The sequence below is a fragment of the Culicoides brevitarsis genome, chromosome 1 (genome assembly GCF_036172545.1).
Source record: "Culicoides brevitarsis isolate CSIRO-B50_1 chromosome 1, AGI_CSIRO_Cbre_v1, whole genome shotgun sequence".
NCBI classification, from domain to species: Eukaryota; Metazoa; Arthropoda; class Insecta; order Diptera; family Ceratopogonidae; genus Culicoides; species Culicoides brevitarsis.
In genome coordinates, this window is record NC_087085.1 from 18,047,060 (window position 1) to 18,063,517 (window position 16,458).

The 16,458-nt window shown below is 32.6% G+C and overlaps 2 protein-coding genes across 3 annotated transcripts in view; one reads left to right on the plus strand and one right to left on the minus strand.

Annotated features, from left to right (window-relative positions):
• Positions 1-6,376, plus strand: part of LOC134838116 (protein folded gastrulation) — a 75,303-nt gene extending 68,927 nt beyond the window's left edge. For both annotated transcript variants that reach the window (XM_063853577.1, XM_063853578.1), the window contains one exon: positions 3,635-6,376. In XM_063853577.1, coding sequence (XP_063709647.1) covers positions 3,676-5,826 — 2,151 coding nt within the window. In that variant the 5' untranslated portion in view covers positions 3,635-3,675 and the 3' untranslated portion in view covers positions 5,827-6,376. The remainder of the gene's footprint in view (positions 1-3,634) is intronic.
• Positions 6,377-7,662: 1,286 nt separating this feature from the next.
• Positions 7,663-16,223, minus strand: LOC134838035 (putative ATP-dependent RNA helicase TDRD12). Its single transcript, XM_063853479.1, has 6 exons — positions 16,076-16,223; positions 15,805-15,989; positions 14,603-15,750; positions 12,526-12,784; positions 10,490-12,449; positions 7,663-9,478 (listed from the first exon to the last, which is right to left on the minus strand). Exons 2-6 carry the CDS (start codon positions 15,973-15,975, stop codon positions 7,893-7,895), a joined length of 5,124 nt encoding a protein of 1,707 aa, XP_063709549.1. The 5' UTR covers positions 15,976-15,989; positions 16,076-16,223; the 3' UTR covers positions 7,663-7,892.
• Positions 16,224-16,458: the final 235 nt, after the last annotated feature.

Sequence of the window (16,458 nt, forward strand, 5' to 3'; positions counted from 1 at the left end):
ACGCTAGTAGTATTGAATTACTTATGCACGAGCAAATGTAAAAATATTCCACACGACATAAAGACATGAAAGCAAAAACAAATTGTTAAGCATGCATTTTGATACGAAAGAAATTTAAATACAACAAAAAAAGAAATGGAGAGTGTTTTTGGTGATTTCTCATGTTTTTGTAGGCTCGCATGCATTAAAATTAAACAGACAATGCATTAATCGGTTTTAAATTGCTTAAAAATGTTAAGCAGATCATTGACGTAGTTCACTAGAGCCGTTCATGCCACGAAATTTTTCGATTTTCAACCAAAAAACGATAAAAATCCACGGAAAAAAATATTCCTCTCTAGCGGATTGTCCAAATCAATCATCAAAATTGCACGTGGCCTAAATACTTGAGTAGAAAATAAAAGTGGTAGCAATGCCAAGGCATTTAAATACACTGGAATAATTATAATTTCTATTCATTAATTCATCAATTAGACACGAAATGTATGGAAAGTATGACTTGGCAGACAGATATCTCATGTGAAGAGAGATAGCGATCGATCGATCAATAACCTTTCCTCTTAATTTTTTTTTAATTATGGCAATCAAATCGAAAGAATTCGTTTTGGTCCAGACCAAAAAAAAATTTTTTTTTTTATGTTAATCGAAAGAAATTCCAAGCAAATGAAATTGAAAGTTCATAACGAGCGACGTCTGTCTTATATTTCTAATGATTCGCTCGTTAGTGTCGGCTTAATTAATTTCCAAATTGAATTGAGGCCTTGACATCGGGAATTCTTCGGCGCAAATAAAATGGCATTTAATTGGAATTTTTAATTGGTGTCAGAGGTGAAAATGGGTAGCAGGTATGCGAAAAGTAATGTATTTTATTCAATCACCTTCACCACGAGCCGCAAACAGGTTGGCACTAAAAGCCGTTCTGTAACACAAAACGATTGAAAAGTCAGGTAGCATGCAAATGTTCGAGTAACCGCAACCGGTTGGATGAATAAGAACGTTCTAATGTGTTCTAAAAATGGCCACGGGGCAGAAAAAACTTTCGAAAGAACGTTTCAAGGGCATTTTTTGTGTGTGTGTGCGAATCATCATGAAAGGCACCGAGAACTGGAATATCGATCAATTTAATCAACTAATGCAAAAAAAAACTTGAGTTTTCCGTGTTTTTGTCTCTTCTTTGAATGTAAAAAAAAGAAGAAAAGAGCAAAAGTTTTGTCTAGCACATAATTGATTGATTTCTAAAAACAACTCGAAAAATTTAAAGTAGACTGCTGCACTTGATGTGTCGTCTTTCGTCGTAGGTAGCACATACGATTAAAATAAACAAGTGAATTTTTCAGAAAGTCAGTCAATCAGTCAGTGATGTGTGATTAAAAAGTAAATAAACGACTTGCATTTCTTCTCAACAGACTTCCTATGTGCGGCTTAAATATTTATACAACAACAACCGACGTGCTTGACAAGACAAAAAAAAAGTCAACGTTGATGTAAGAGAAAAAAAAACTTTCTTTTCTATTTCTAACTTCTTCTTCTTAACTCGCTGGTAGACGTAGAAGTATCTTTTATTTGCATTTGCTTCATTATATATCTGACAGTATTTATCGTACGTAGTAGGGATTCTGAAAAAAAAAATTTAATATTTAGTTGAAAATGAGGTAAAAATAAGTAATTTTAATTAATTTTGAGAGTCTCAATTTAAATCCAAAAATCAAATTATTTTGTTAAAAATATTTTTTATGATATTTGTTCATATTTTCTACCTAATTATGGTACTAAAATTTAGAAAAATTTCGAATTTTTGAAGATGTAAAGGTTCAAATGTTAAAAATTTGGGGGATTTTTTGAAATTTTAAAAACTTCAAAAATTATTCTACATGAAAAATTTTAAAAAGAAGGCAAATTTTCTGTTGAAATGAGGCCGTTGAGATTAATTTTCAAGAGTTAAATGTGAAAAATGGTCTAATTTCATCAGAAATTTTGCATTCGTTCCAAAGATTTTTAACATTTTGCATTTGAAATAATTTTTAAAGTGACTAAATATCTCAAAAATTCGCTTAAATCTTAAAAATTCCAAAGCCTTAACGGTTCGAAATTTTGGTAAAAAGGCTGAAAGACTGTTAAAAAAAAATAACGGAGCTGAGTCTCTCTATTTTTTTATTGATAAAGGTTCTCAAGGCTTGTTAAAGGACCTTGATTCGCATTTTTAAAATTTTATTTTTTTTTTTGCACCTTGATGAAATAATCCTAATATAAAAATTAGGTATTATAAAAAAAATTAAATTGTTTTAATTTATTAAAGGATTTATTTTTAATTTTTGAAGAAAAAAATTTAGATATTAAATTTAATTTTTTTATTTATTTTATTTTATTTAATTATTTTTTTATTTTATTTATTTTTTTATTTTATTTTATTTTATTTTTTTTTTTTTTTTTGAAAATTAATTTTGTGAAAATATAAAATTTTTTCGCCAAAACTTTTTATTTTTGGCAAAATTAAACAAAGATAAATACAAAACGATCTGAAGACGATCAAATAAAAATTAAAAATTTCTATGATCCCTAATACGCAGCATATCAGACACGATAGACAGTCGTTCACTGGCAATAATATGTTCTTTGATCAATTTTAAAACATCAGAGAGACACTTTCTCGTCTTTATACTTTACTTTATTTTACATTATTTTACTGTATAAATTTACTTTGCTGCTACGTGAGATCTGTTGTCGGTTCCAAATTGAATTTCATTTGATGTAAAAACAAGGAAAAAGCAAATAAAGTGCGTTAAATAAAGTGTTTTTTCCCTTTTTCATACCTAAATTTATCATATCGTAATTAATTGGATCTCATCTACTACTCACCGAGACTTAGCATAAGATTAAATTCTTATTTTATTTTTTTTTTTTTTGTTGTGTTAAAATTATTTAATATATCAAACGCGAACACTTGCTACATCTCATTGAAAATTTATGAATGAATGAAATAAGACATTTATTTCTATTTTTGACTTTTCACACCCACTTGAGAAAAATAAAACAAAAAATAATGTAATAATATCATGGCACTTTGAGGTTTGCCAAAAAAAAAAAATTAAGACGCTAATTTTCACGAAAAATTATATTTTTTTGTGTGACGAGGTGAGGTCAGCTCGATTATGAATGGGTCATTACCGAGAGAGCTCGTTTACCTTCACACTTTAAATTTAATAATAAATGAGTCGTTTAATTGCAATTTTTCTCGTTTTTTGTGTGATTTTTGTTACAATTTTCGTAAATTGTGATAATATAGGTGGCCCTTAATCCGGCTTTTGTGCGAAAATGATAATAATAAAAAATATTTTTTGCCACATACCTGACCCTTTCATAAAGAAGCATTACGGTATAATGAAAAGTTGACATAATACCTGACATTTTATGGGCCATTTATGATGTGAAAACGTTCATTGATATTTTTTTTTACCTTTATAATCTCCTGTTTTATTGTTATTGTCATTCTATTTGTTTGGTAACCGTCATTTGCGCAATCGTTTATTGATTCTTGTCGGGTCCAGGTATGCTGCTGCGAGAACAATGTCTCTTTTTTGTGCCTTCCGTGAAGAAATTTCCTTCTAATAAGACGTTTTTTTTCTTTTCTTTTCAGATCTCTTCATCAAAAGATGCTCTAAAGACGAAAAAAAAATCATGAAAATGAAAGTGCGACAAAAGAAATCAAACAACATGCGACTGTATTACGTTATTCCGATCCTCTTCGTCATTGTGTGCCATCTCACGTCGTCTCTGCTTGCACTTCCGATCACGTCACAGCCGCTCGCGAGCAATCCCGAGCATCTCACGTGGGATGCCTGGCAAATGCCCGCCAACAGTGGCCCGCATCCGGATCACAAAGCCAAGAAAATCACACCAAAGTCAATATTCATAACGCCCAATTTCCAGTCGAGTTCCTCAATTTCCTGTCCGCCCGATCACAAGTTGGACTCGCATAAGCGCTGCATCCCCATCGTCAAAATCGACGAACACGAAGCGATCAAACAGAAAATCGAAGCGCTTCTTGGTCAAACTACGAGTCAAACGAACGCGCCCACAAACGAAGAAGATGGCGGCGATTTGTACGATTACGACTACGAGGAAGAAGAGGGCGATGGTCCGTTCCAACTTAATTTGCCGCTGACGTTCGAAGCTGTCTACCCGGAAGAAGCACTCCCGTTAAAGGCGGGCGACGAAACTCTCTTGCCCTTTCCGGCTCCCCACCGGCCGCCTCATGATGATGACTCGCAATCAGATGCAGGAACTATTAGCTTCATTTCAGTCGAGAAAATTACGAATTCCACTGAAGAGAGTGAAAGTGCTCAAGCATCAACCGGAAATGCCACAACAACTGTCGAACCAACAACAACCGCGACCGACAACACCAGCGATGATGCCAACAACGACGACGACAGACAGTCCAGTACAACGCCTGGAAACCACGACTCTGGAAGTAGCACCGTCTCTGGCGACAGAAGTAGTACCACAGACAACCCCTTATCCGTGGGTTCAGATAGCACAGAAGCTCAGGGCAGCACTACAGACGATGATGGAGTATCTTCTGTCGATGGTTTATCCGAAAGTTCTACAGCCATCACTACCCTAGCGACAGATATTGACACAAGTTCCGAATTTTCGACGGAAATTCCCCTGCTTAATGCCACAAATGACGATAATTCCAGCATAAACGCCACCTATGAGGCAATGAACCAAGTTAAAGTCAACACGAGCGACATCTTTGATCCATTTAGCGAAGTAGTGACGGGCGAAATGGAATGGATCAACTACGGCAACGAAACGGATGACATTTCGGACGATTCCTTCCTGGAAAATGAATCGTTTATCGTGACAGATGCGAAAGACACGACAACACAGAAGCCCGACACCACCCTGGATGCCAATGAGGAAAGTAGCGGAGGAGCCGATATCGATTATCCGCTCCCTTCGTCGCAGCCAGACGATGAAACTAGTAAAGAAATGACGGAATCGACGCCCGTTTTTATCGTGACGCCCCAGAGTTCAGCGAAACCGGAGGAAGAAAAAAAATCCACCACACTTGCAGGTATCGAAGATGTGGAAAAAATATTGTTAGGACCCGCAAACGAGCGTTTCGCGGAAACAAAAGACCGTGAACACGTAATAAAACACGAAAACAATGAAGCGTATTTAGAAAATCTTGATTCGACAAATCGGTTTGTGTATCATCACTTGACCTCGAGTACGACTCCGAAGCCATCGGTGGTTGCCGTTGATCACGATAACGATCACATTTTGAATCAAATTAAGGAAATTAATCGCATTGTGACGGAAAATCGCTTGCGTCATCCGAATTATCCGACAAAACCGAAGGAATCCTCGAGAATTCGTTTTCCCACGGATTACAGTTCGGACGTTTCTTTTCCCGCGCAAAATGCGCAAAGTTTTGCTGTCGCGTCGGGCACTCGTTTCGCGCCTCCCAGTTACAATCACTACGAAAACCAATATTCCGTGATGCATTTCGGGCCGACAACGACGCCCCCGCCCCCGCCTACAACCAGCGCAGCGTCTCCAACCACAAAACCGCCATTTTGGTGGCTGCCTCCCGGTTGGCAGGTGGATCAAACGGGACAAAAACCCACACTTTTGCGTTTCTGGGAACGCATGCCATTAGTCAGAGATCCCTCGATGATGCAGCGATCGTCGTCGCGTTCACAGCGCCGCGAAAACTCGAGGTCGCCCAGTGAGAATCTCTATCAGGAAATTTCCGCACAAGATATCTACAAAGTTCTGCAGAACTCCAATCGAGACTGGAAACACACAAACAGTTAAATTCATCCCCCTCCCCTCCAAAAAATGTATTTTACGGCACACTAACTAACAAATGATATTTAATTTATAGGAGAGTCTTTGTTGCTTAGCGTCCTTAAACACTATTTAATTTCCCAGAAACAAAGAGAGAAAAACGCCAGCAATGGTTTTAAATTCCCGCCCCACACACACACAAAAATTTGTATTCTGTGCGAGTTTTCGAATGGAAACCCACAAACAAAAGCATAAATATGGCTTTAATTTATTTAACTATAACTCACGTATAAACATAAAAAGCATAATAAGTGTATTTTAATCTTAATTATAAACGGAATGTAAATCACAGTCAGTCAAAATGTTGAAAAAAAAATGAGCGAACGAGAGATTTAGTCGTCAAAATTCTGTAGATGTTCAAGAAAAAACCCAAGTTTAATTCCTCAAAGAGATTATAAAGCAAATCCGCTACTTAAAAAATTTTTTCCTGCTTAATTTTTAAACGAAGAAAAACACAACGAAACATCAAGCGAAAAAAAAATCCTCATAAAATTTAAATGCATGGAAATGTATGGAAATTGCGAAAAATTGAATTATATGAATATTATTTACTAACTTTTGTATAGTAAATTTATTTTAAAACTAATAATAAAATAAAAATTATTTTTTAAGTTTAAAATAAGAAAAAAATTAAATTATAGAATTTAGATTAATCCTATAAAAAATAATAATTATTATTATAAAAAAAACTGTAGAAATAGAATTTTCTTGTGTAAAATCTTTTTTGTGTCTTCAAAAGTGTTGAAAACCCACAAAAAAAAGCTGAAAAGTGTCAAATTGAATGTAAATTTGTTTCATGTACAAATTTTAGTTTTCATTAAGTTTTCTTTTTATTTAAGGTTTGTAAAAAAAAATACTATCAACAGTCTTTTAATTTAATAAAAACAAAAATATTATAATTAAAATTGAATAAAATAAAAAAGAAAGGAAAAATAAAATCAATGACGAAGTTAGAAAAACAAATATTCTTTCACTGATATTTTTTTAATGATGAAAGCTCAAGTTTAATTAAAAAAAACGGGGAAAAAAGGTAAGTATCGGCACGTTTTTCTGTTGTACCTATGTTCTTTCTTACAAATAACCAGGAGCTCGCACCCTTTAATTAGTTTCTGCTAAAATAAATTTGTTGAAGAAAATTAATTAAAATGTTAAAAATCTTAGATTAGAATTTAATTTTTTTGTTACGAAAAAAAGTGAGATAAGGAAAAGAGTGGAAGGAGGAAGTAATGGTGATTAATGGAATTACTGACCATAAAATCGTTTAATGTTGGAACAATGGCTAAAGAAAGGAATTTTAAATAAGTTTAGATCAAAAGGATTTTTTTTATTTGGTAATAAATATTTGAAAGTTTGTTTATTGTTCGTTTAGTGATTAGTTTTCAAGAAGAATTTAATACTTTAAATTTATTAAAAAAAAAAAATTAGAAAATTTCATCAAAAATTAGCGTAAATTAATTTTTTTATTTAAAAAAAATTCACTTTAAAATTTTTTTTTCAGGTTAATTTTCCCAGAATTGTTTTTTTTTCTTGAAATAAATTTTAAAATTTTTTATCAGAAACTTTTAGATATTGAAAATATTTTTTTTTCGTAAAAAATTTTCCTTTAAAATAGAAATTTTTTTTTTTGTAAAATTCATTATCTATTTTTTTATTTTGATTTTTAATAAATAATTTTCATTTAAATTTTAGAATAAAAATTTTTAATTGTTTTAATTTTTTTTTTTTTTTTTTAATTTTTTTTTTTTTTTTTTTTATTTTTTTTTTTTTTTTGGATTTGAAATAAAAATTTTTTGAAATTTATTCGAAGCGACTTTATTTTTTTATTGTTTATTTTATTTTTTTAAATAATAAATAAATACTTAACTGTTTATTCCTTGTTCAGTTATCTCATAATATTATCTTAAAATCTAAACATTTAATTTTTTAACATAAAAAAATATTTTTGTGATACACATAAAAAAAAAGTTTTATAAATAGGATGACTTTTTCGTCAATATCTCCTAAATGTGATGTTTTTTAAAGCTATTTTTGATTTAAATAATTCCATCAAATAATGGATCTTCCAAATCATCATGTTCCTCGTCTTCTTCAACTAATTCATCGTCATCCTCTGAAGAAATTTCTTGCTCAAAACTTTCGTTTTTTCGAATTTCCTCTCGAATCGGTTCAAAATCCTCTTCAATTGGTTCCATAGTCTCCAATTTATACTTGATAAACGGATTTTTGTCCTCTTCTTTTGTCAAATTAGGCCATAAATTACCAACAAATTGTTTTGGAAGACGAATTACGAGATTTAAGCCACGAATTTGGTGTGACACAAGTTTGGGAACGACCATTCCAAAAAAGTTTATGACCATCAATGATGGTTCTTGTTGAGATGAAGTTTCAGGAAAATGAGCAAAAATCATTCTAGACTTTGAAACTTCTAAATGATAGTCGTGATGGTCTCCCAAATGGATGGAAATGATAACCATAAAAGAGTTTTGTTGCCAAAGCACTTCCGGTTGACGAGTGGAGTGAATTAAAGCTCGTTGTGGATTGTTAATTACTTCTTCCTTGCAAGATTTTTCTGAATTTTTGTCGGTTTTGGGTTTAATTGCTTTCAATTTTTGCTGTTTCGATTTTTCCAACATCGGAATGTACGCATCCAACTTGAACATTTTCATCATTTGAACCATTTCTTCACCGTCGAAGTCGATTTGTCGCTCAACATCGCCGAAAAGTTCGTTAGAAACTTTTGCTAAGGATTCTAAGTCACTCTCGATACTTTCTTCTGAAGGTAAAGGAGTGACTTCAGTCTTTTTATATGTTCCAACGAACGATTCCCAATTTTCATCTTCTTCTTGGTCCTTGTTAAGCTCTTTCATAATCGATTTCGGAGACATTTTTTGAACTTCTGAGCCTGAAATCCATTTAGCGAGACCTTTTTTCACCAATTCATGATTCAATATTTGAATATTTTCATCTTGGTCACGCAAAACGAGGACTAAATCGTAGTAATAAAGTCCCGGAAGCCATTCAAGATTTTCTTTCAACGACACAACTTTAGCTAAAAGTTCTCCAGTTTTCATTGAATTTTGAATAAATTCGGAAATTTCATCGATTTTATCATTTTCTAATATCGTAATTCCCGAAAATGATCCCATTATAGCCGTATAAGACATGAATTCAACAATTTCTTTTGTTGTTTCAAAAATTTCATTCAAGTCATAATTTTCTAACCGACCAAAGTCACAAATAAAAATTGAAGCTACATCATTTTTGACATCAATTATGCGACCACGAACGTAATCCTCGTCCATGGGAACCAAACAATTGCTTCCTGGCTCAGGATTTTTTATTTTTCGAACGTTTTTCGGGTCTGACATGCATTTGTTGATGAAATCGTGTAGTTCGTCAATCTTTTTGAGACGATCAATGCGAACAATAGAGAATTGTGATGAATTTTCCATGTGATAAACTACGATTTGATGCAAAGTAGATCGATCCAAGTAGTCCCAAGTACTTCTAGGTGATGCTTTTGAAATGTCAAAGTCGTTTTTAGAGTTATCACAAGTGTCACTGAAAGGCGTTGAGGTGTTTGCAGAGCTGTAACCGAGATCTTCGTCATTTCGGAAACCTATAAAAAATGAAAAGAAAACAAAAATTGTTAGATTTGACATAAAAAAATATTTATTTGTTCTTTTTTTAGTCTTTGATACAATTTTTATGAGATAATTTTTGAATTTTTTTATAAGGCTTGATTCAAATTTATCAAAAAAATTGAAAAATTTGACTTTTTGGTTTTCTAACAATTAATTGTTTGCTCAGTGATTGAGATTCTTGTGCAAATAATTCTAATTTTCCTATGATTTTTCCTTCTTCCTTGATTTATTTGAAATTTGTCGTCTTAAAGCTATGTTATTTCGATCTCAGTTCATTATTTTCATAATTTTCCTGTTTTGTCATTTGTTATTTCGAAGAGTCCTGTAAATATTTTTCCCTTAACATCGAAAAATAAAAAAAAAATTAAGTCGCTTTAAATGAAATCAATAATTTTGTTTAAAAAATAGTAAAATTAATCAATTAAAAAAAATTTAAAAAAAATTAAAAAAATAAAATTTAAAAAGATAAAAAGAAATTTAAATAATTAATTTCAAAAAAATTACAAAATTAAAAAAAATTTTTTTAAACACAAAATGTTGAAAAATTTTTTTAAAAAAAATATTTTTTTAAGAAAATTTTTAAAAATCTAAAAAAAAAATTGATTTTTTTTTTAAAATTCAAATTTGCAAAAATTAAATTTTTAATAAAAAATTGTTATAAAAAAAAAAAAAATTCAAAAAATAATTTTTTCCAGAAAATCCTCAACAAAAAAGAAAATTTAAATTTTTTTTTAATTAATTTAAAAAATTTGTAAAAATTTTTGAGAAAAAAAAAAATTTTCTTCAAATAAAATTTAGATTTAACAAAATTTAATTGTTAAAAAAAAACAAAATTTTGAAAATTTTAATTTTTAAATTTAATTTTAATTTTTGCCTTTAATTTTTAATAGAAAAATTTAATTACTTTTTAACATTAAAAAAAAATTTTTTCTTACTCGTTTTTAAAATTATTAGATTTCATTTGGAGCGCTTTTAATAAAAATTACCTAAATTCTCTGCCATTTCGCTCAAAATTTTGATATTTTTCGCTTCCTTGTCCTTTTGTGCAAAATTACTTCGCATCAAAATTTTGTGCAACGGATATTCAACATAATTTTCACCCTCCAACGGCTCGCACAGCGTCACTTTTGGCGTAAAAATATGATTTTCCAAGCGAAAATTCACCGAAACCCGAACATAATAATTTTTCGCGTTATTTTTATCTGCTTTCATCTTTTTTTCGAAATTGTTGAAAGTGTAGTCGATACATTTCTTCGCTCGATTTCCCCAATATTTGTCTCCGTCGTACGGCACAAAACCCGTATGATGAATGTCAATCGCTCGTGGCGGGATTTTCTTAAGCGCATCTGGCAATTCAAAGAGACTGGTCACTGCTTGATCGTAATACACGTCTCCCGTGTCGATTAAACGAATGTTGACTTTTTGCGGCTTATCGATAGACGGATGTTTTTTCGGGTTTTCTGTGATAAGGACACGTCGATAAGTGGAACCTGCTTCAAACCATCCACAGAGATCGCCTTTTTTGACGTTTGATTGTTGCCGCTGGTTCTCGTAGTTGTTAAAATAGAGATTCAGTTGCAAATTTAACTCGACGTCGGCTGCATTTTGATCTTTGTTGTCAAAATGGGACCATTCTCGTTCGTTTCGGAAGCGATATGCCAAGACTTGCGCCGAAAAATGTATCGGACTGTGGATGCAAGTGACGTTTACCTTTAAAAAGGCTCCGTGCGGTGGCATTCGACTCGTTGGCTTGTCACAAGGCAGCAAATTATGACGATCACGGCAGTTGATACGAGCACATTTGCCCGTTTCTAGTCCATATTCCAAGAAATAAGGACACAAATCGAGGGATTTTCGCGACGCATCTCTGGCAATCAAGATTTGACGACTAATTTCCAAGACTTCCTTCGGAATTTTCGCATTTACGCGTTCCAGGAACTCCGTTAGGCGTGGCAAGGTGTTGCGAGCATTCTCATCTATCACAATTTGAGCGAATGGCGGTTCATATCCTTGGGGCATTTCGCCCTTTTTACTCACAAAATCACAGTAACTGTTGAAAAACACGGAAAAACGGAAGGAAAATGTGCTCCACAAGTCAGGAAGTGAAAAATGGAAGAGCCGTTGAACATTTTTTACTTTGGTAAGATCTCCCAAAACGTTGTCGGAACACACAAGTACGGATAAATGTCGCGTCGAGTCCTCGTGCCACGACAAAGCCTGTTCACGTCCCGCTTCTTCGGTGTCGTGCGTGTACGAAGTGAACGTGATATGCAAATTTCGCAAAAAATTACAAACTTCATCGACTTCTTCGTCGTCGGAACAAATGACCATAGTGCGTTTCGCTTTGTAAATGTCGTCAGCCAGGAAATGTTGAAGCAACACCTTTTTCGTGTCTTTTTTCGCGAAATTCAAGCGAAAATGGACTCTGCCGTAAACAGCAGCTTCAATGTAATGCGCGATGTACAAAGCGGGATTTTTGCCAAAAGTGCAGTATTTCATGAGTTGCGGCTCCCACTGCGACGAAGTGATCATCAGTTGAGTCGGATTCCCGTCTTTGTGCTTAACGGAGAAATATTGGATTTGATCGCACAAAATTTGACCGAAATTGTTATGAACGACATCGAAATCTTCAACTACCATAATTTTGACGCGAGATTTTCGGAATAACGGAACTTCTTTGGATCGCTCGATCATTCGTTGGAGACACGGAGGCGTCACAACCAACACTCCGACGCCATTAAGTAACGAAGCCTCAACTTCCTCTTTTCTGTGCATGCCGTACGCTTCTTCAACGAGAATTTTCTTGTCCTCTTCCTGTCGCTCGTTCCATTTTCTCAAGTGAAATCTGATGTTGCAACAAATTTCGGAGACATTATCGGCAAATGCAGCAACAATAATGACTGCTGGACCAGAACTTTCTGGGATTTGTTCGTCTTCATGGAGACGCTGATGAAAAAAAAAGCAAAAATTTGGGTTAAAATTATGGTTAAAATTGAAAAATTTGAGTAAATTTAAGACTTACAATGACTAAGGAACAAATTGCAGGAATTAAAGTGGAAGTTTTTCCGGATCCAGGTTTCCCGATGAGGACAGCAGAGTCTTCGTGCATGATGTGAGGCCATACATGAGCCTGAAGTCGGCGGATTTCGTTGCGCGGTGTGCGTTTTTTTATCGCTTCAAAGACTTCTGGAGTAAATGGCACTTCATTGTAGTTGTAAACAGCACGTGCGGGATGCTTGCCGTGCACCATGACTAGCGGAAAGTCCACAATGGAGCGGTAACTGTAAAAGAAATTTTAAAAAATTGATTAAGGCCGTTTTTAATGTTTTTGTCCCAAAAGAATTTTTTTTAAAATGGGGAGGGGGCAAAAAAAAAAGTTTTGAAATACTTGATTTCTGTTCATTTTGACTCAATTTCTGAAGATGATTTTCATTCATATTTTCTCAATTTTCGAGCAAATAAAATTTTTCACGATTTTTCCTCATGCTGACTTAAAATCGTGATAAATTTTGCAAGTCAATTTTTGAGCAATTTTAAGCTTGAAACTGAATAAAAAGTCATTCTGAAGATGATTTCCATTCATATTTTCTCAATTTTCGAACAAATAAAATTTTTCACGATTTTTCCTCATGCTGACTAAAAATCGTGATAAAATTTGCAAGTCAATTTTTGAGCAATTTTAAGCTTGAAACTGAATAAAAAGTCATTCTGAAGATGATTTCCATTCATATTTTCTCAATTTTCGAACAAATAAAATTTTTCACGATTCTTTCTCATGTTGAATTAAAATCGGGATAAATTTTGCAAGTCAATTTTTGAGCAATTTTAAGCTTGAAACTGAATAAAAAGTCATTCTGAAGATGATTTCCATTCATATTTTCTCAATTTTCGAACAAATAAAATTTTTCACGATTCTTTTGCAAGTCAATTTTTGAGCAATTTTAAGCTTGAAACTGAATAAAAAGTCATTCTGAAGATGATTTCCATTCATATTTTCTCAATTTTCGAACAAATAAAATTTTTCACGATTTTTCCTCATGCTGACTTAAAATCGTGATAAATTTTGCAAGTCAATTTTTGAGCAATTGAAACTTAAAAAGTCTTGAAACTGAACTTAAAATCGTGAAAAAGTCATTCTGAATAAAAAGTCATTCTGAAGATGATTTCCATTCATATTTTCTCAATTTTCGAACAAATAAAATTTTTCACGATTTTTCCTCATGCTGACTTAAAATCGTGATAAATTTTGCAAGTCAATTTTTGAGCAATTTTAAGCTTGAAACTGAATAAAAAGTCATTCTGAAGATGATTTCCATTCATATTTTCTCAATTTTCGAACAAATAAAATTTTTCACGATTTTTCCTCATGCTGACTTAAAATCGTGATAAATTTTGCAAGTCAATTTTTGAGCAATTTTAAGCTTGAAACTGAATAAAAAGTCATTCTGAAGATGATTTCCATTCATATTTTCTCAATTTTCGAACAAATAAAATTTTTCACGATTTTTCCTCATGCTGACTTAAAATCGTGATAAATTTTGCAAGTCAATTTTTGAGCAATTTTAAGCTTGAAACTGAATAAAAAGTCATTCTGAAGATGATTTCCATTCATATTTTCTCAATTTTCGAACAAATAAAATTTTTCACGATTTTTCCTCATGTTGACATAAAATCGTGATAAATTTTGCAAGTCAATTTTTGAGCAATTTTAAGCTTGAAACTGAATAAAAAATCATTCTGAAGATGATTTCCATTCATATTTTCTCAATTTTCGAACAAATAAAATTTTTCACGATTTTTCCTCATGCTGACTTAAAATCGTGATAAATTTTGCAAGTCAATTTTTGAGCAATTTTAAGCTTGAAACTGAATAAAAAGTCATTCTGAAGATGATTTCCATTCATATTTTTTCAATTTTCGAACAAATAAAATTTTTCACGATTTTTCCTCATGCTGACTTAAAATCGTGATAAATTTTGCAAGTCAATTTTTGAGCAATTTTAAGCTTTAAACTGAATAAAAAGTCATTCTGAAGATGATTTCTGTTCATATTTGATCGAAGAAGGAATTGAAAAAAAAAATTCTAAAGTTTTACTTACAAATCATCATCATCAGTAGTACGATATTTAAGATATTGTCGTGATTTCAGTTGATCATTAAGTCCCAGATCCGTTGTTGGTGACAAACTTTTATGCATTCTCGATATCTTATCATCAGGTGAGCTTTTTGCCGAATTATCTGGAGTTTTTTGTTCTTTATTAACTTTTTTTTCTTCTAATTTGTTCGTTAAGGCATTTCTTTTAGCCAGCATTTTATCAAGACGACTCAATCCCGGCTTACGAGGTTTCAATTTCTTAATTCTATCTTCTTGTGCCAGAATTTGATCGTAGCACGACGGCATAATAGTCGAAGATGAACTCGAACTTGAATGATTACTTTGTTCATCATCATTCAACTTCTTAGCTCGCATTTGTCGCAAACGGTCCATAGCATTTTTCTTTGAATTTGGAGTCATTTTGTCGGAATTTGTTAAACTTGACTCATATTCGTCCATTTGACTCTCAGCGTCACTTTTTACAGCTACATGAGACTCTTCAAAGGCAACAAGAGGTGGCATTTCATCAATTTCTTTGTCTGAAACGATTTTTGGTTTTGCTACAAGCGGTACAGGAGAGACTTTTTTCGGTAATTTTCCTTTTCTTTCGGGAGTTTTGATGCATTGTCGATTATTATCCAAGTACCGATCAATATTTACGGTGTTGATGCGTTCCATATTTTCCGTAAATTCATCTGGCTTCACTTCAACAGCGTTCGGAGATTTTGTCAACACCTTCCGTAAGTTCAAAACTTTCCCCGTATTCGTGTGAATTGTCAAATCTCCGAAAATTTTCTCGCCAATTCGAAGTTTTTCCTGAAATTCGACCGCATATGACATATCAAAGATTTTCTGCAGCTGCATAATTGTGGATTCTTTCCAGCAATTCGCCATTTCGATCACTGGCTGCTCATTCAGAAAGTCATAATCTTCCGTTGCTGGCAAAATATTCGCTACGCCAACTTGCAAGACATTTCCAAATGTTTCGGGTGTGCGAAATTTCCTTTCTAACGTATTCACGCTGTTCGCAGATACTTTGATGCTGTATCCATAATCCACGAGCCACAAATAATAAACATTCGGTACTTCAATAATGAGATCCACCACTGCTCGATACCATTTTTTGATGGCACGATCGAAATAAGCCACCATCTACAAGGAAAATTAAGAAAATTTTGGGAAAAATAAAAAAAAACTGTTACTCACATCACCAATTTTTGGCTTACAAACATCGTTGTCCAGATTTTTGTTGTTTTTGTACTGTCTGTTGAACTGCTCCTCGAAATTTGTGAATTCATCCGAAGGTTTCAAGGATCTGATCCACATGAGATGCGGATTAATGAACCGCGTGAGCACAAATTCTGGCTCATCGTCCATTTTGCGGACAAAATCTGAAAAATAAGCAAAATATTTGCATGTGATAAAAATGCTGATTCCGCGCAATTGTATCCGGCGAATATTTTAACGTGAAATTTACCTGATTTTGCGATATAATTCGTGTGGTCTTCAGTTGAATGTGATAAAACAGGAGTTCAAAATGAATTTAGTCAATTAAATTGAGTATATTAAGCTTAAAATTTAAAGTTTTTTAATGAAATGCTGTCTTGGTTTTTATCATCTTTTTGTTGTCGTCTGAAATTGAATGTTGGAAGGGAATTTTTGAATAAGCAAGCGGCAAATTAAAGTTAATTATTCGAAAAATGACCGTTTTAAATGTATGTTGATGAAATTTTATCAGAATTTAATCAGTTTTAATTTAAATTTTATTCAAATTTAAACAAAATATTTCCAATATTTAAAAATTTTCTATGCAACTTTACAAAATAAAATTTTTAAATGTAAAATTCGAAATTAATTATT

Bases quoted from the DNA above. Each gene is read 5' to 3' on its own strand.
- LOC134838035 (XM_063853479.1), bottom strand. From the start codon at position 15,975: ATGGACGATGAGCCAGAATTTGTGCTCACGCGGTTCATTAATCCGCAT. The intron at 12,785-14,602 runs GTAAGTAAAACT...TTTCTTTTACAG, and splicing joins ACTACTGATGATGATGATTT to TTACCGCTCCATTGTGGACT. The intron at 12,450-12,525 runs GTAAGTCTTAAA...TTTTTTCATCAG, and splicing joins CAATTTGTTCCTTAGTCATT to CGTCTCCATGAAGACGAACA.